The sequence below is a fragment of the Rhinolophus sinicus genome, chromosome 7 (genome assembly GCF_057876585.1).
Source record: "Rhinolophus sinicus isolate RSI-liver-muscle chromosome 7, RSI-T2T, whole genome shotgun sequence".
NCBI lineage: Eukaryota > Metazoa > Chordata > Mammalia > Chiroptera > Rhinolophidae > Rhinolophus > Rhinolophus sinicus.
The window spans coordinates 38,682,490-38,703,112 of NC_142507.1; the positions used below are offsets into that span (position 1 = coordinate 38,682,490).

The following is a 20,623-nucleotide window of genomic DNA, read 5'->3' on the forward strand; positions in this document are numbered from 1 at the left end:
CTGTATTTTTTTTTTTTTTGTATTGATAATTTTACATTATTTTTCTTAAGGTGAGACCAACTTTTATGTGTATCAGGCCCAGGATCCACCCATGCCTGCAAGGTCAATATTATTCTCCTTAGTTTGCACATGAATAACTTATATATGTGGGCCAGGACTACAACATAACACGCTTTTTCCATTCCACTAAGCTTCCTTTCATCCAGATTAAATCAATTATAAGGGAGAGAAAAAAATATGACACTATGCAAAAGAGTATATCCATACATAAAAGGAATAGAAGAGGCGATTCAGTTATTTATTCATTAATTCTGTTGAAGTGCCAAATTTGAGGTTATTTTGTTAAAATGGACAAATAATGAAGCTTCCCCAATGCAGATCAATATGAAAAATAGTCTCTCTTATTGATATAAATTTATTAAAATAAATTGTCTGATGTATGGGCCCCTTCTTGATACCAATATTATTTTATGTATGATTTAGAGACTATAATTCAAATAAAAGTTCTGGAAATGCTTCTAATGCTGGAATTATGAACATATGTTTCAGAGTTTGTAAAATGTTTAATTATGAAAATATCTTTTTGAAACTTTAAATATAACCTACCTTTATTTTGTAAACAGAGTATTACCATGTGGTGATTTATTTTAGACATGTGGAGAATTTAGACAACTTATCTTGGAAGGATAATATTCTTTTTCAAAAATGTAAAACTATTCTAATCTGGATGGTCAAGAAATAAAATCAAAAGCCTTTTCTGTAGTAGAGAGTATTTTGGAACCTATTTAAGAAAGAGAATGACCAATCCAGGTAGACAAGACTTGAGTTTATTTATACGATTCATATCTCCCTTCTTAAAAGGACATTTACAAACTTGATTTCAAAAATAAAAGAACTTCTGAATGACAAATGTTCACGTTTTAATTTCAATATTACAGGTATGCTCTTTTGTGATAAATTATCAGTTGAAAATGTTCCAGTGAAATCTGGTATCAATTAATTTAACACTTCATATAAGAAATAATAAAACATTTATATTCAAGTCTTACATATATTACTTAAAATAGATACAAAGTTCAATTTGTTACTTTTAAATTTTACTATTTCAAGCTACCTGAAAGAAAATACCTTAGTGGAAAAAAAAATGTTTTGATTGTTTTTAATAAGTATGACTTTTAAAACAAGCTCTGTTAGTAACAGTCCACCCATATGTTATTTAGCAATTAAGTAGGTCAAATAATATATGATATTATCTTCAAAGGAAAGAAATAATATAAGTTGGGCAGGTGCAGGTAAAATAATTTTTGGAGACTATTATAATATGCAACTTAGAATCAAATTCAAGAAGTTGATTGATTGAAAAGTATTAACAGTAAACATATTCATAAATAATTGCTTAGTTTCCAACTTTTAAAATTAACCTGCATGAATGAAGCACACTGAAAACCAGAGATGAGATAAGGTAGTAAAGAATTGTACATCTGATTGTTTGCTTGACGGAGGCATCAAGCTATTTGTTAAAATAGCTTCTCATACACATTTTCTTGTCCAAAAACAGAAATTTGCTTATTTTCCATATATACAAGTATCCTGTGAAATCCTGGATGCTGAAAAGAAAAAGGTTGAGGTATAGCACTGAGTGAAGCATCAAAATGCATTTTTTTTGGCAGAAATTCATCAAAGTTACTGTCAGCAAAGAGTTGATTGGAGTGTGCTTCCGAAAGTCTTCCACGTTTTGCCCTCTGAGAAATTTGTTTGCGACATCGAATAATTGAACTCTTCAACATCAATATATACAAAGGCATTTTATTATTAATCAAAGAAAGGGAATTAGAGTCATCAGAAATTACAACTTTATTTTTTCATAATACATATATTTATTGCCATCATAGTTCTGCAATTGTCATAAAATTAGAGTCAGATGGAATTCAAAGGCACGTGCAAGTTTTGGAAATGGACACATAGATAACAGTATAGAACTGTACATAAAATAATTACAATTTATTAAACACACTGTTTTAGCACATTCTTCATGGATGGAAATGAGCACCATATCTTTTATGAATATATATTTTTCTCTGTTTTTTTCTACAGCACCAAAGAAATCCAAATAGGAAAAGGAGAGATGAAATTGGGAATCAAGAATAAGGCCTGTTTCCATCTCAGCCACACTATCTTATTGTTTTTAATGATTTTCAAAACTTTTGTCATGTGATTCTGCCCCCACAAGGGCATCAGTATTTCCTAACTGGTACATATATACATAACAAGTTGTTTTCTGTACCATCCTTATTCAAAACTTGCATGTGGCATAAAATGGGTTGGTGGCACCAAGATATATTTTCTGCTGATTTCATATGGTCTTTGTCCTAATCTTAGCCAAGGAAACAAACAGGACCGACTTCAAATCCAAACTTCTGATTCTGATCACCAAAGTCATTAATCATTACATCAACAATAGGTACTTGATCAATTTTCGGTGTATTGATTTCAATCACAGTCTTTTCATAGCCTTTTCTGGACTGTAAAGTTAAGCAGAAATAAAAACAAAGTTATACAATCATTTCATATTTTTAACACATATGTTATTTTTTTCTTAAGCCTCTAAATGGAGGTAAGAAAGAAGAGAGTAGAAAAATAACTTCCATTATTGATGTAGTAATTAACTTTTCTTATTATCACTGACGTCATATGTGGCTTTAAATTTTGAATGTTGACAACCACATTTAATATTTAGCTGTTAATTACCCAACTATAATACTCTAATATACTGCACAGTTGAAGAGAATCTTATTGAATTGGTTAATACAGTTTAATATGAAAACTGATGTTGGCATTGGATCATACCCCTACATAAATAATGTATCCTTACCATGCTAATCATAATGAAGATATATATTGTCAAATTTTCTTAAGAAAAACTTGAATACAATATAGGAATTATAATGCAAGAGGTCAAAAGTCAAAATATTTCTGCTGGTATATATTAATTTTGTGAAAAATTATCAATACATTGCTATTGGGAAATCTAAAACATTTGCTCCATTTCATATGATTTATTTTCTGGTCTTTATGTGTACTCCGTTTATTTTATTGAAGGCATAGGTCTGTTTATTTGTAATTGTGACTTCTCTTTAGTCATCCACTAAAACAATGAGCTTTTCAGGGTGTTCTATGGGTCATTTCCTTATATGAAATCCCCATACATGTGAAAAAGACAGTTCCAGAGGTTAAAAATAACAATGATAGTAGTTCTCTAAACTGGTTTCACAGAATACCAATCAACTAGCTCTTATAAACAAAATACAGGGGAAGAATTATCTATGGTATAAATACTATAAAGGTGATTCTTTTATCTATCATTTTAGAATCATGGATTAAGGGAGACAAATGAAATAAGGTTTTTTATTTTATTTTTATTTCAAGAATAACTAACTGTAATAGTATTCAAATATCAGGAATAATTCCATAAAAATAACACATGATCCAATATTACCTTTTGTTATGGCTTTAAAAATGTGTCTATATTATGTTTCAGAGTTCCCATGTTTGTGTGTGTGTGTGTGTGTGTGTGAATATTAGTAGTTTCTAATACACTGTATTTTAATATGTCAGTGTTAAGCATCAAATTTTAATAACTGACATCTATTTCATGAGACAAATCTGATTTAGGGCCAAACTGGTGGTTACATGCTGTCTCGCACCTTTGTGAAGGAAGGCAAGTAGAGATTATACTCACCGCACAGCCATCATACAGTGCTTTGATGTAAGGGTTGTTGTCATAGGACATCTCCTCATCATTTGATCCCAGGAACCGAAGTGCTTTGTCATATCTTCCTGATGACATATCATACCAGGCTGCTGACTGATGACAGTGGTATGTGAAATTTTGCCGAGCAGAAGCAGTCAGCAGTTTCAGGAATGTCATTTGCACCATATTAATCGAATTGCCTTCAACATCTAAATATGAAAGCTGGGGATAAAAAAATAAAAAGACACATAAAGACTCTTCTCTTTTATTTTACAAAAGAATAAAATCACTGTCGAAGGTGGAGTGTAATTCCAGAAGCATGTGGATGAATCAACAGACCCATTTTTACTTAATGAAAGAAAGTGTGCATTGAGGGTCAGAAGACCCAGGACAGGATTTTATGAAATCAAGACTGTATTCCCACCTGCGTTAATATAAGCACTACTTATCTTTGAGAAAAAAAAAATCGCTTTATTTCTATGCATCAGTTTTTTAATCAGTAAAAATTGCAGAAAAAAACAAAATGTTTTTGTTTCCAAGAAATCTTTCATTGTTTGTGTATCCTTTTAAATAACAGAGTGGTTAAATAGTGAAATAATGAAAACTGAGCAATTTCAGTGCAATGTAAATTAACTATTTTTATGTTCTTTGATTTCACTTACTCCTTTAAAAACTTCATAGTATATCTACTTGACCCAAATATTTAAACATGTTCCTGCTTTTTTCATTTTGGGGCCACAGTCTTCTGAGGCATTTGTGGTCTTCTAATTTTCAGCACAGACCTGCCTGTTTGTTCATTCTTAGATGATGCACTTAGTCTTCATTTTATCACCAGCACCAAACATAATGCCAAGACAATGAAAGAGAATGTGTGTTGAGTCAGTAAATATTTACTTCATATGTAGGGCAGGAAAATAGTCTTAACTGCAAATTATTAAAAATTCTCTTTTATCAAATTCATAAATTGTTTTATGAGGTATAATTTAAATATATGGGAATCAGCTAAAACATATAAGCTTAGTTTTAAAAAAATTAAGAGATTCATTCAGATTATAGATTAAGTCAGTGTAAAAGGCAGTTTTCTGTGTCTTTCTTCCTTATGCTGATTTTACCTCATCTTTACTGATGATGAGATTCCTTGTGAGATTGGAGAAAAAGCTATTTGGGAAATGAACTATAAGAAAAACAAAACGAAACAAGAAAAAATAAAACCACACAAACAGCTCTGTGCATGTATTTTTAACTCATAAACAGATGAGAATGTAACATAGCTATTTAATGTGTAATTTGAAGCGTGAACTAGAGAATTATGTCAAGTGAAGAACTTCACTAAAAGTTGCTAATTAATGTGTAGATTTGCATAGGATAATAACTGTATAAATAGTCATCAATGGAAAATAATAGCTTTTTAAAAGAACATGAAACAACTGAATATTTACCTGGATAAGTGAGAAACTTTAATTTGAATATATTCTAATTAACATTTAACATATATTTATTTATTTATTTAAACAACTTTTAAAAACAAATTTAGTTTTGTCATCTAACCTTAAAATCTCTCTAGAAAATTAACAATGGACTGGTAATTGTATGGAAATATCCAAGTAAACTTGTGCTGTAGTACAAATAAAAGGTCAGGTCAGTCAGTTCATTTTAATTTCAAATGTAACAACCAGAAAAACCAAAACAAAAACACATTCCAAAAGTTCTTATCAAATAGAGAACAAAAAATAAATTAGGTTTCAAGCAGAAAGAAAATGAAATAGTTGGAGTCAGAGATACTAAATAGATATTATATTCTCTATACATGATTTTTCTAACATAATCCACTTTTATGATGTCTATCTCAGGTACTCAATGAGATGCATACTTTATTTGATCATATATATTTAGTAAATTTAGTATATTTCCATTTATTATGATATAGAAATTTTAGATTTCTCACACTGATCTAAGAGATATAGGTAGAGCAATGTAAGGAACACACTGAATCCTGTTTAGCATAATTTAGATTTTCACAGTCAGGATCCAGAAATATGTAATTTGAGCTTCACTTATGAAATTCAAGATAAACCATTTTATATTGAGATAACAACATACCAGTTTTCCTCTCTTAAATTCGCTAAACCAGCTTCCTGGTTTCTCTTTTGGCCATGATGAAATTCTTACCTGTTGCAAAGGAACCGGAAAATTAGAAAATAACTAAAAATTATGACTAGTAATACATATATATATATATATATATATATATATATATATATATACACACACACACACACACACACACACACACACACACACACACACACACACATACTAAGAGCTTTTCAAATGGTCCACCCTGGATTACACAAAATGAGATAAAGAGCATAATTTGAGATAAATGGTGTGAATTCCCATTTAGTGAAGACTGAGTCATTTTCTTCCTGTTTTCTTTAATTGTTCAAAAAGAAGGGGGGGAAATAACCTGGAAAATGCATACTAAGGGCTGTAACATAGGTGGAATTCTTAAGTAACCCCTTTGCAAAGGAAACATTCATAATGCCAGCTGGCATGAGCCATCAAGACAGGTACTATTAGCATTCCACAGCCAAGGGAGGCATCCTGAAAGTATCTGGCCAGTACCTAAGGGTGGGATGCTATGGAAAGAAGTCATTGGCAAGAACACTAGTCATTCCCCACTGGGAAGAATATTTAGAATTCTTTATAGATCTGCATTTATTGTTTTGCTTTGCAAAGATCAGGAAAATATAAGGGTATATAAGGCCTCACTATAGGGAAATTGAGTAATCAGTGTAAGAGGAGGCATTTTACATTTTCCTACATGTCTTTGGGAGCTAGAGGAGTTTTACTGAGTGTGGTTGGGAAACGGAAGTTGTTTTGTCTCCTGCCCATACTCCCCACACTTTTCTTTTAAACTTACTTCTCTCCTAAAGAGATTAGCCATACACATAAAGCTATTTGTGCCTCTGTATGTCCGCACCATTTACTAAGAATGTGATTTATTCAAAGAATACAAATAAAAGCAAAATTTCCCACCTATATAATATTTGGAGAATATAATTATGTTAGTGAAAAATCTTTCCTTATATTACTAATTTGCCTTTAGCTTAAAGATAGACCTCAAATATATTAATACTGCTAGGTGAAAATCAAGAAATGTGTTTGAAGAGACTCAACATTTAAAAAGTACACAAGTACAGAGAATACTCTTATTTTATGCAAAAAATAATTCTTTATAAAATTGTATATTTTCAGCATAATAAACAGCTGTGAGTTCTACCACATGGTAATTGAAATGAAAAATACTATACATGCACTAAAATTTGAGAATCAGCTATGCTGTGTCATGGAAAGCCATAGAGTTTTAGAGAGCAAGCAGGTGCAAAAATAATACATCTGGGTAAAAAATAAAGGAGAGAAGTATTTGTTAACTCCATGCATCACTTTGTGCCTTATTCATATTTATGCAAATGAAATGCTCTAATTACCCTGTAAGAAAAGCAGATAAGTGAAAATATGACAGTATAATTTTCCTGTTTAGTTCAATATTGCAAAAACATGGCAGGAACTGTCAACAGTCACCACCAAAACAGATTGTTACTTACTCCCTCAGATTTTCTGTCTGGATAAATGCACGTCTCACCACCAGACGTGAAATTACAGTAAACTTTGAAGGAATCTCCTGAGCAACCTTGGTTAGGATCAATCCAATATTCACCTAGAAGTAGAAAAAATATGTCATAGACAAATACATTTATATCACAAATCAAATGCATTATACATCAAATTTTATTAGAAAGAGAAATAAAGTAAAATAAATATTCATAGATCTTTTTCCTCAGGCATTCCTTTTATGGTTTTGGTTATCTTGGAGTATATGTTTGAGTAGTTAAAGACTGACACTTTGTCTTATCTTACTCAAAGCTGTGCAAATGTCCCCAGACAGTCTGCCTGGAAAAACTTTTTTTATTTTAGCATGCCTATTACTTTTAGGTTTCAACTTCAATATCACCTCCTCAAATGTTACCATTCTGTTTATCCATGTATAATGAATTGCATGCACATTGGAATCAGATATAGTGGACCAACCCTCTATCCCATGTGTGTTATTTACTATTTGTCATCTGAGAATAATGGCCAAATATTTTATCTTGTTTTATTCATTTGAAACAATGAAAGTGATAGTATCTACTTAGTCTCAAGGACCACTCTTTTGTATTACTCTACAGCAAAAATTTGTTGCAGTAAATGTAGTCCCCCTTTCAATGAATGGGATACTAAGAACAAGGTCAATTTCCTATATTTAAATGCAGTTTGCTACTAATGCCATTATCTAAATGATGCAAAACAAATTTTATCATGTGAATGACCATGACTACTAATTTGGTGTTAGGTGAGTAAAACTGGTAAAGGAGAAACGTAAGGTTATTCTTTAAATAATTGGCAATGTGGTTTTCGTTAAGAGTTATTGGGAGTCAGAATTGATACATGTGATGATTACTTTGCTTCCCTCCTACCATTTTTCACACTGCTATTTCATTTCAAATATTAATTTGAACTATGTTAACCCTCTGGTTACAAACTTTTAACATTTTAAGAGCTCCCACTGCTTAGCTTAGTACAGAAATATATTATTTAACAAAAACATTTACAATTTTTCTGTTCACATCATTAACAAATTTACATCTGGAACAAACTGAAATTCTCAGGAAAAAAAATATACTAGGAAATAAAAAGAATCCAAGATTATAACTAGGATAACCACTCTTAATCTTTGATATTTCTTATGGTTTTTAGAAATATGTAATTCTGAATTGTATGTTAAGAATTATTTTTATCTTTTATTCAGTTAATATTGTCATTAAGTGTTCTTTCAAGTAACATTAATAGATTAATTACTAAGATACCTTTGTTCAATAAATTCAGTATATTATAGACACTATGTTCAAAATATCTCTAATTTATTCATCTCTTATTTCTACCGTCACATCCCTAAAACAGGCCACCATAATCTCTTGCCTAGATTAGTTTAACAGCTTCTTAACTAGTCTCTTTTGATTCCATCTTGCTTCCTTCCATAATACTTCAAGTCTTTTCCCATTTTGCTCACTATTGTTCAGCCAGAGACTTTTCAGTTTCTTGAAGACACCAAGACCTCGTTATCTTCAAAGCTTTGCAAATGTCCCATATCCTCTGCCAGGAATACCCCTTTGATTCTTTGCATGACTGGCTATCTCTTTAAAGTTTCAGCTTAAATGTCACCTTCTTTAATATTAACATTCTATTTATCCAAAAATGGAATAATCCTTTAGTTATCTAAATACTCATTTTTTCATACTATCAATCATAATACGCTATTATTAATACGTAGAGTTTTCTCATTGTTCCTTCTGCTTATCTGTTAATCTCTGCATGAAGAATAGCGCCTGACACCACTAAACAAATAAATACATAAATGAATATAATAATAATAATAATAAACACATTAAAGAATTAATAAAGTAGTTATTCTATGGAAAATACAGGGAATTATAGTCCAGAGTGAGCTTTCCATTCCCCCAATTTTTTCTTGATTGCTCAGGTTCTAATTAATCATACGTTTTTTTATGTGATCTTCTCCATTTGATTTTCAATTATATATGATTACCTTAGTCAGCTAGATCAGAAGTCTGAGCTATTTTCCTTATGAAGCACTGAATTAATATTGAACTAAACATATATCTCTTTTGAACAAACATTATGAATTTTAAGACCCTGGATATCAGGTTGTATAGAACCATCAATAATTACTTGTGCTTTCATTTTAATGTAGAGTAAGATAGCAGGATTTAACAACATTCTTCCCTTATGGTGGTAGCTGTTTCTGAATCGCATTCAACTTTTCTATCTGTACTGAAAAGATTGACAAGGTATTTCCACATAAAGTGGGAAATTTAAAATGAGATAAATATCTGCCTCTTATTAGTTTGGTAATTGTGTGAATTTAGTCAACTAAGAATAGTTGAAACTGTTTCCTTCTTAGAATGGGTATGTAAAGGTTTTGTCAAAAGTAGGTATGACAAATTATCCTGATTATTATTACAAATACATTGTTCATAATTGTTCTGGTTATTTGTGGATCAATAAAATAAATTTTTACTCCAAGCTAGCCTAATTCTCTAATATTCTGTTCATACAATCATTGCTAAACTAATGGGTCAAATATGATTCAGTTATGCTCTTTAATATGTTAACTTTACTCATATTAATGTAAACTAAGTTGGGATATAGGGTATAAATACTGGTATATAATAATACACACGTATGTGTGCATACATAAAACCCATTCTACGATAGTTATTACAAGGAAAAATGCATTTTTGTTATCTGTAATCAGCCAAAATGATCTTGTCATAATTTAATGAAACTTTATATAACAAACACGGATTTTCCAAAGTAGACCTTGCATTATGCAATGTAAATGACTTTTTCTATCTACAAGTTTGGAATTAACAATTGTTTGCTGCGGTTTTATTTGGAGACTATATTAAACATTTAACTAGAATTAATGAGCTGACAGTGCACCTCAGTAACTTAGAGGCTCGGTACATTTGCTTTGTCATGTATTATTAACATACCATCTGGGAAGTCAGGATGGCTAAGTTGCAGATCTTTGCAAGTTCGGGCTGGGTTGGTCTGAGTGCCCATTGGAAACTTCATATGCTCAATGTCTTGTTTCAGGGAATTGAGGGAACCAAATATTTCTTCCATTCCATCTGAGTAATCAAGAATATTATCACCTGCATCTGCTTGCATACTTTCAGTATGTCTTCTTGTTTTTTTGGGTGACAGGATTGGTAAAGGCTGAATGACTTCACCAGGTGGACCCTGTAAAAGAGATGATATGCATATAATTGTTTCCTAAGGTAAAATATTCCGCAGATTTTATTACTGGTTATGTCATAAGAAATTATAGTTGGTTTAGCTTTTCAATGTTTTCCCTATTTTCAGTGTTTTCTGTAATTACTACTACAATATATATATATATCTATACATAAATATATATAGATACATATAGATATATATATTATAAAATTTGTAAATTCTTTTTAAAAATCTAGTGGAGATACTGGGGTAGGCACACAAATCAGATGATTTCTGGACCTTTTTCTGTATAACTAATGTACAGATTTGTGTAGACATGTTATATGCATTGCTTTCTTATTTATTAATTAGTCCTCATTAATTAGTCCTTAAATTCACAACTAGATTTTAGTCTCCAAAGATTAAAACACTATTTTAAGATTCTTGTGTTTTCTAATGAGCTGTCTACTATGCTTGATAATAATTTGTATTCTGATACATTCAACTTTTAAAAATACACATTAGCTTATTTCAAATATTTATAACTTAAGTCTTTATAAATTAACAAACTTAAAGAAATGTAACCAGACTAGAATTTACATATGTGTAAGAGTAGAATTATACTAGATAGATAATCCATGCAATTACGGGTTGAAGTGTGTCCCACAAAACCTCACATGCAGAAGTCCAAAGCCCTAGTACCTCAGATTAACACCTTATTTGTAAACGGGGTCCCTGAAGATATAATTAATTAAGTAAATATGAGGGTATTGAGGTGGGCCTATTCCAATATGACTGGTGTCTTTATAAAAAGGAAAATGTAGGCACAGAGACATGCATAGACAGAAGATGATGTGAAGACACACAGGAGAAGAGAGCCATACACAAGCCAAGAAGACTCGTCTCAAATGTATCTTCCCACCCCCGCCCGCCCCCCCCCCGCCCTCAGAAGGAACCAATGCTGCTGACACTTTCAATTATGGGTTTCATCCAGGCTTCTAGAACTGTTAGACAATAAATTTCTGCTGTTTAAACCACCTGGTTTTTGGTACTTCGTTTCGGCAGCCCTAGCACACTAATACACAAAAAGTTTGAAAACAAGCTCAAGACAGGAGACTAAAGCTTTTTTCACGTGGATCTATCACTTAATAGTTCTGGGAAGCCTGGAAAATGTCAGCATTAATAAGTAGTAGTTATTAGTATTGCTTTTATTATTATCATTATATGAAGTAGGAAAAAATGCCTAGCATCTGAACTCTTTCTTTATTCCTAGTGTCAGATATAAATGTATCTTTGTGGCATACAATCAGTTGCTTTCACGAAAATGTGATATAAAAAATATATGACTTTCTTGAAAAACTAACAAGAACAAGTTATCATAATATATAATTAAGGTATCTTTATATTCAAAGAGTGAAACCGAGTAAAAGACGTGTCTCGGCATGCAGACCTGAGTACTTAATTAATGTAGTTGCTAGTTCCTGGAAAATCAGCACTTTGACAGAAGTGTCTTTTCATCCTTCTTATAAATTCAGGGAAGTCACTGGCCATCTCAGAACGCTCATTGCCAGAACATCACTCTTGTGACTGTGCACTTACCGGAGGCCCAGGAGGCCCTGGAAGACCGCTGTCACCCTTCTGGCCAGCAGGTCCCTGTTAAAGAGAAAAAGGAGCAAGATAAATAGAGAACAAGGCTTCCCTGAAAAATTAAAATGCCAAAGGGAAAGGTACTTACAGTAGAGCCTTTGTTACCCTTTGGACCTTGAGGACCCTAGAAAATACAAAATCAAATTACAGATAAAAATATGGAGAATTTGTCTCTTCGGTATATTTATAAGTTTACTTTATAACAATTCTTTTTTATTGTACTTACTGGCAAGCCTGGGGGACCAGGTGGACCTATGGGACCAGCAGGACCTGTAATTCCCTATGGAGAAAATCATTCAAATCAAAGAGTTGTTCTCAGCAATTCCATTTTCATGTTTTTAAGAACAACATACGCTGCAAAATTTAGAGAATATAAAAATATATGAGAATAGCCTAAAATTTTCCATTGTGAATCTTAAGAAATACCTTTGCAAGATTATCTGTTTGTTTGTTTTTTTTCAATTTTGCGCCAATGTCTATATACCTTTATATTCCTGCAACCTTCAGCATAATGATATGTATGCGTTAGGGATTCAAAAAAATGTTTGTATAATTAACTAGTGAATAGTACTTTTTGTGATTTTAACTTAAATCATGCATTTTTAATTTATTTAGTCTAAGGTTATGTAAATTTCTTTTTGAAACTATGACTGACTTAAGGAGATTAAAATAAAGAGGCTATAAATCACTTCCTTGGTCAGTTTAAGGGAATGTGTGCAGGTATCTGTGTGTGTCCAATCGGGAAGGAGTAGAAAAATAGATCTTTCCTTACCCCATCACCCTTTGCTCCGGGAGATCCTTGAGTTCCAGGGAGTCCTCTGTCACCCTTCTCACCTTGTTCTCCTGGAGGACCAATCAGGCCTATTAAACCAGGATGTCCCTTTGGAAGGCAGAAAAAATATATATCACTATATAAATTACAGCCATATATTAAATTATAGTCATAACAGAATTGCACATTAAATTTATAAAACATAAAAGTAAAAAACTTAGATTAAAAAACTAACCTTTCTGAATAGAATATAGGATTAAGAACCTCTTTCATGTCACCTAACAGGATCATTTACTGCTTATGTTAAGTGAGATCTTTATTAGGGTTGGGAGTATTATGGAACAAAATGCTTTCTAAAAATACCATCTGCAGTGTTCCATTTATTTAAAGGGAATTCCCTCACCTTAAAGACCAGTAATGACCATTTGTAATATTAGTAAAATAAACAACTTAAAATTCATTATTTTAATAAGCATCTTATTTTATATGAAATAATTTCTATTTTTCAGGGAACATGCAGATTTTAAGAGACATTTGGAGGCTTAAAAATAATCCAAAAAACTTAATGCCATTCTAAAAAAAGGTTTATTTTCTTTAAATATTTGATGCAACTCAATATACATTGTGGGAAATCAAATTACTATTTGAAAGATATTCTAGTTTAAATTCTTTTATTTTCATGTTTAAAAACACTTTTTATAAAAATAGGCATTTTGTTATTCCCTGTTTATTTTCTGAATGGTTATTTTGGTATAAACATATGCTTTCTCCATTAGGTTCCTACAGCGGACAATGAAAAAATATAACACTGGTTCTGGTACATTTTTCACTATTACTATGTATAATTTATCTTTTCTAAATTCATCTGGGAAGCTAAAGAATGACATCTTTTTCCTTGGTTAGAACGACAGACATTCTATGAAATTTCCTTTTGAGTGATTTTAATCTGCAAAATTATTGCCTCTGCTGTTAAGTTTTACCAAAATTGTAATAACACAATCTTTTATTCTCACCTTCTCTCCCTTGGAGCCGGGGTCACCTTTGAGACCAGGTAATCCAGGAGGTCCCTAAATAATGAGAAATAATAAACATAAATAAAGTAGGTATGGATTACAGAATCATATTACTATACACAAGGCAAGTTTGGTTTTGATAATATGATAAAGTTAAAAAATAATAAGTAATGATCAAGATTCTCAATAATTTTGTGTGTTTAAAGCTACATGGTTTATTATTTAACCGTAATAATAAAATACAGTGATAATTTTGATTAAATGAATATGAAGTCAGAAATATAACATGATTTTTCAGTTGAGAAGAAATGATAAAATTTTAAATACACTAATTTTAGAAGAAGGGGTTTCCAAATTATATATCCAGTCAATCAAATGCTGTGGTACTAAATTCAAATTCAAAGGTTAAAATTTTTCCAGTGAAATTTTAAAAAAAGCCTCAATACACTTTTGATAGTCAACTGACCTTTGATAACTACTTCTCCTAAGTAAATGCCCAAGATAACACACACACACACACACACACACACACTCACACACACACACACACACACATATATTTAATTATTCATTTTTTTTCAGCTACAGTTGATGTTCAATATTATTTTACATTAGTTTCAGGTGTACAGAATACGAGTTAGACATTTAAATAATTTATGCAGTGACTACCCCGATTAATCTAGTACCCACCTGCATTATAAATAGTTGTTGCAACATTATGGACTATATTCTCTATGCTGTACTTTACATCCCCATGATGATTTTGTAACTACCAATTTGTATCGCTTGATCCTTTCATCTTTTCCACCCAGCTCCCAAAGCTCCTCCCCTCTGGCAACCATCAGTTTGTTCTCTGTGTCTGAGTCTGTTTCTGTTTTGTTTGTTAATTTATTTTGTTCTTTAGATTCCACATATAAATGAGATCATATGGTATTTGTCTTTCTCAGTCTGATTTCTTTCATTTAGCATAATACCCTCTAGGTCTACTATGTTGTTGTAAATGGTTAAGATTTCATTCTTTTATATGGCTGAGTAATATTCCATTGTGTATATATACCACATCTTCTTTATCTAGTTGTCTATTGATGAGCACTTGGGTTGCTTCTATACCAAGATAATATTTTTAGCTGTAATTACTGAGTTAAATCTCTTATCTAAATGATTTGTAAATTTAATAATAAGGTAATTTATTTTTTTCATAAAATTCTATCTTTTAATAATTTAACCTTTTTCATAGTCCAAGGTTAAAAATACCATTAATACTAAATTATATTTTCATGAAAACTGGGGCATGACTTTAGCAACTCTTAGTCCTGACTTCTATCCATGGACTTCTACCCATGGATTTTTATATAAAAATCTGTGTATTCCAGGTTGAAGGCAATGCAGAATAAGATCCTTGTTCTGAAATTACAAGTGAAGCTTTGCAGGCAACAGATTCTGTCAGAAATCTAACTGACACTAAAAGATGGTTTGTAAGTATGTGATTGATGAAACGGGGCCAAGATAATGCTACAAAAAGGAGATCACTACTCCCTGTAGCAAAGTAAGGCATTAAGAAACAAAGACAAAATATCCATATGGTTTCTCTATGAGTTTGAATTATTTAAATTGAACTGAATTATTTGAATTATAATTTAAATAATTATTTTTAACATGTCACTTGGAACAGACATTGTTTAACTTTTACCCAGCTATATTATCGTGAGTCTTCACTACTGTATCTTCTACAAGGCTACCATGAGTAATGATTTTCCCCTTCCACCTAGATACTTTAAGTCTTCAGTCTGAAAGAGCATATTAAGTCCCAGTCCATCATTTTGTGAATTTGAAGTATTAAGGGCCATGGTTCTGATCCAAGCAGCATGATGTAATATGAAAAGGATGGGTTCAGAATAGAATAGACTTGAAATAGAAGCCGGCCTCTCTTAGTGGCAATTTAAGTTAGCTAATAAAAGAGCTTTGGTTTTCTCATCTATACACCGTGGATTATAATTCCTATTTCAGGGGATTACTGTGAGATTGAGTAGATGAACCCTTTCCATTCCATTCTTAAATCTCTAATCTACTTCTCAAACTAAATTCCTGAACATCAGCGGAAAGTAAGAATAGTAACACCGTTCTTGTGTTAGTATTGTGTAATGACAGTACTTAGGGCTATAATTAGATATATTTATATTTGTTTCAATTAATGAATGAATTTGAAACTTTGTAAGTAATGATATAAAAGTGGACAATTTCCCCATATCTTTCTATTAAGAATAGATAAAAATTATTTTCATAAAAGGTATGTACAATTTTAAATGTAAACACACCTAATAATATGCTTCTAATAAGGAGAAAATTATTAATTCTCAGATGTAAACTTATGTCAATCAGTTTAGATTATCTTTTGCATAAAAATAAACAATCATGCACTTTGTTAAATCTCTGACAGACAAAAAGGAGACGACAAAGAAATTACCAAGTTCACTTTCAGGTATATGCTAAGGCTGGGTTTTAACTCTAAACTTTCATCTAGTTTATTAATACCCTGACATAGTAGAGCTCAAAGTGTGGTCCTCAGACCAGCAGCATTAGAATCATCTGTGAATTTATTAGTGAAGCAAATTCTTAGGCTTCATCCAGAAAACTGTATCTGAAATTCTGGAGTTAGAGATTAGCAATCTGTTTTATAGGTTCGATACTCATTAAGGTTTGAGAAACATGGCTCTGTGGCATTAGGTCCCAAATCCAGTTAAATCAATATGTAAAATCAGAATAGCATAAAGGATCTCATTTATGTTAAAAAGTTACTTATTTAGTCGTACTAGTTTAATCACTTTAAAATTAAGAGAATATATTTTGTATCTACTTTTTTTTTTATCTCATCAGATAGGCCTGGTGAACCATCAGTTAGGAAAACGACATTGCCCAATAACACATTTAAAAAGAAATAATATAAATGAGTGATGGAAACAAATAATTTCTTGAGGTCATGTCACCATCAGGATAGATGCCAAATATTTTATGTTAGAACAAGATGGAGTAAAAAAGCATGAAAAAGTAGTTCTAATAAAAATGTAATTGCATGAAAGAACCATGTGCTTGAAACAGTAGCAGAAACCACTTAAGAATATTGGTTAAAATTGAAACATGTCAGTTAAAAGTAAATACATTCTTTAGATTGAAAATACAAAACTCTTTAAAGAGGCCAGATTGTTTTCTTCCTTCACTTCTCACATTCTATTCAAACTCTTTCAGAAATGTGATATAGTTTATAGAAATTTGGCTGTATGTGGGAAAATGGATAGGGACATCTCTTCCTGGGCATTAATATTTTAATCACTACTTCATTCAGTCTCAAATCTACCACACATTAGTTGGGTAATGTTTGATCTATTACTTATTATCTCTGAGCTTTGTTTATAAAAGTATTCTAATAATAACAACTGTGTCATAGTATTGTGATAATGAAAGAAAAAACAAGCTTACAGAAACATTGCATAAACACTGAACTTAATGTTAATGTTAATCATTATCATTTGTTTTTGAAATGCTAGACGGCTATTAATCAGCTTTCTCATCACATTCTAAAAGTACAAGCTAAAATGGCAAAAAAAAAGAAAAGAAATACTAGGAATTCTAATTGCTCAGGCTTAATGAGAAACATGCTAGACGTTATTTGTGTTTCTAATGAATTTTAAATTATTTCTATAAATATTATTCATGAACGAGTTAGAGGAAATGATGATTAATTCCTCTATGCTACTAATCTCTTAAAAAATTACGAACTATTCCTAAGGAGAAATTTGCCAAGTAAAATCAGGTTCTTATCATTTTCATAAGTTGGAAATAGAAAGTGGTAAAGTGATGATATTAATAGTAGTTATAAATAACCTTCTGAACCTGGAACATATCAAAAATATTAACTCTGCATATAAAAATGTTATTCCAAGTATACATATTTTCTATTCCCCCTTTCGGATACTGTAAATTGAAAAACCCTAGGGAAATACATAATTCATAAGTAATAAAGTGAAAAGGAAAGCAGGGATGATACATTCTTAAGTGTCCAGAATACACAATTGAACATTTTCCCCTGCAGAATTATGCTTTACAGAATATTTGCTTTGATATACATCTCAAAACTCTAATGCATTAAAGTTTAAAGAAACTGCAGATCCTACACTTTATTCAGAACGCAATATTGTGGAATAATATTTAATTTGGTGAAAAGCAAATGCTTTGTTGTTTAAACCTGCTTAATCATTATGGGTTGCTACCTATCTCAACATTGTTTACAGATAGTTTAAATGTCGCATTAAAAAAATCAAACTGCAATGTGGTAATGCATCCTACCATTTACTCAGGTATTTATGGTTTGAAAAATAAATCTATCAGATCTTTTATTTATCAGTATATGAAAAGAAGGAATGTATGATAATACTAAGGTAAACTTGTCCAAAGATAAATAGTGAACAATTTTTTGTCTACATTGGAACAGATTCCTAATATGAGAGAATATAAAACAAAGCAAAATACAAGCTTAAAACTAAAATAGAGGCTAAACCTGTCTTCAAAAAGGAAAACAAATTAATTCATTTAAACTGCATGGCATCCCATAGCAGATGTTATTAATGTTCTTATATTACACATGAGGAACCTAAAGCTTAAAAAAATTGAGTAACTTTCCAAAAGTCATTCAGGGTGCTTGTTTTTGAAATCAGGGAGCTTGGCTTGAGAGTCAATGACCTTAACCAGAGAGCATGATATACTACTTCTTGCTCTGCTCTCAAATTATCTACTAAAATACATTTTCTTAGCTGAGTTTAAATTGCCATAAATGACATCTTGAAGATGATTTTTCCACCCATCCTCACCTCATGAGGACCAAGTAGCAGTTTCGTTAAAATTACGTATCATAGTCAAATTATTTGACACTATGGAAAAGCTACAATACGTACTTAAAACAAGCAGCCAGAGAAAGGAATGGCCCCCATGCTGCTCAATTCTGATCCTTTTCACTTCACTCTACTTAAAAGGCTTGTTCAGCCCCTCACTTGCTCTGTAAACACATTTACCTAAGAGTCAGAAATATAAACTTTTGCAAGTCGGAATCAGGTGGTATGTCTGATGGTTTTATTTTTAATATTAGTCCAAGGAAATCTCCAGCATGATGTTTTTTATTTCGTCTGGAGAAAGGTCAGAATACTTATTGGAAAATCTGAAGTAACACGAAAAAAAATCTCTGGCAAATTTTAGAGTGACATTAAGGCAAAGTACTTTGTTTTTCCAGGCTCTGACTCGGTGCAGTTAGGAGTTTACCATATTTACAGAGAATATTCTCTAAACAGTGGTACAGACGTCGAGCTGCGCCTGCTTTAGCCAGGCCATGGTTCCTGTGATGATGGGCTCATGTGCAGATTTGATAATCTCCTGTTGGAAGTCACTCAAAATTTGATAACTTTTATCCAGTTACTAAAAAATGATCTTTAACTTTTCAGTGAAAGGTAAAAAAAAATAATCTCTGTAACACTTACGAAATATTTGGTATGTTAGAGAAAATTTTTGTGACATTTTTACTAAAAGGAATGACCAAAATTACTCTTGAATAATTAAGATTGTGAAGCCCAGTTTTGATGGCTTTCTGAGTACAGCTATATCTCTGATATAATTAATATATTCATGATAAGCAGTATTTTTACAAAATTTAAGTTACTGTACAGGGGAACTTAACTATTTAAATCACTATGAATCACATAGAATAGTGCTTTGTTTGCTGCTTGGAATAATTCCTTTATACATAACTATTTTTGGACAATGAAGTTCAAATGAAGTTTAAAAATATGTCACCGAGTAAGCAATAATTTTAAAGGTGAGACTTGGATTCTCCCTTTCTGCCCAAATGTTGTAGTGAGGATAGCCTTGGCTTCTACAATGAACTCCATCTATGACCATTATGCTGGTCGGCTACATGCTTTGTTGCATTTGTCAAGCATGTTGTTTGCACACAGTGTATGATGGTAACCAAGATTCACTGATGTAATAATTATGTCTTTCTTCACTAATGGGGGGCGGGGGGTTAATATTTTATCTTTCAGCCTGCGTGACTCATGAAGAGAACAATTTATTTGGTGAACGAATCACTGTAGGCCTGTGCCAACGTTATTCTTTTAAATGAAGTGCCAGGAAACTAAGTGCAATTGCATGCACTTGGGGGAACTATCCACATTTGGAAAAGAGCTGGCTGGGCCATTAGTGGCATTTTGTTCAGAGTGGAAATATATTTTTCATCCAAAGGACATAAGAAAGATCTTCTGATCAAGAGGGATATTTTCCAAATAACCTATCAGTTAGGATTACTTTCCTCTTTTTAGGTCTGAGTAATACACTTCCTTGAACATTGTACAAAATATAAACCAATTTGTAAGATAAAATTTCAGGAATTCTAGCCTATAAACAATTTTGTTCCTGGAATTCTCCCTTTCTAAACAACAGAAAAGATGCTACTCACCAGAGGACCAGGTGGCCCATCCTGACCTGCAGCTCCAGGGAGCCCTTGTTCTCCCTGTGGAAAATAAACATGATTAATGTTTTTAAATTAATGAAAGA

General features: G+C 31.6%; 1 protein-coding gene across 6 annotated transcripts in view; it reads right to left on the minus strand.

The window, feature by feature from the left end:
* Positions 1 to 805: 805 nt before the first annotated feature.
* COL11A1 (collagen type XI alpha 1 chain) overlaps positions 806 to 20,623 on the minus strand; it is a 199,717-nt gene continuing 179,899 nt past the window's right edge. For all 6 annotated transcript variants that reach the window (XM_088799462.1, XM_074318647.2, XM_074318650.2 and 3 more), the window contains 11 exons: positions 20,526 to 20,579; positions 14,030 to 14,083; positions 13,017 to 13,124; positions 12,471 to 12,524; positions 12,333 to 12,368; positions 12,197 to 12,250; positions 10,372 to 10,621; positions 7,360 to 7,472; positions 5,852 to 5,920; positions 3,740 to 3,973; positions 806 to 2,522 (listed from right to left, as the gene is read on the minus strand). In XM_088799462.1, coding sequence (XP_088655588.1) covers positions 2,376 to 2,522; positions 3,740 to 3,973; positions 5,852 to 5,920; positions 7,360 to 7,472; positions 10,372 to 10,621; positions 12,197 to 12,250; positions 12,333 to 12,368; positions 12,471 to 12,524; positions 13,017 to 13,124; positions 14,030 to 14,083; positions 20,526 to 20,579 — 1,173 coding nt within the window. In that variant the 3' untranslated portion in view covers positions 806 to 2,375. The remainder of the gene's footprint in view (positions 2,523 to 3,739; positions 3,974 to 5,851; positions 5,921 to 7,359; positions 7,473 to 10,371; positions 10,622 to 12,196; positions 12,251 to 12,332; positions 12,369 to 12,470; positions 12,525 to 13,016; positions 13,125 to 14,029; positions 14,084 to 20,525; positions 20,580 to 20,623) is intronic.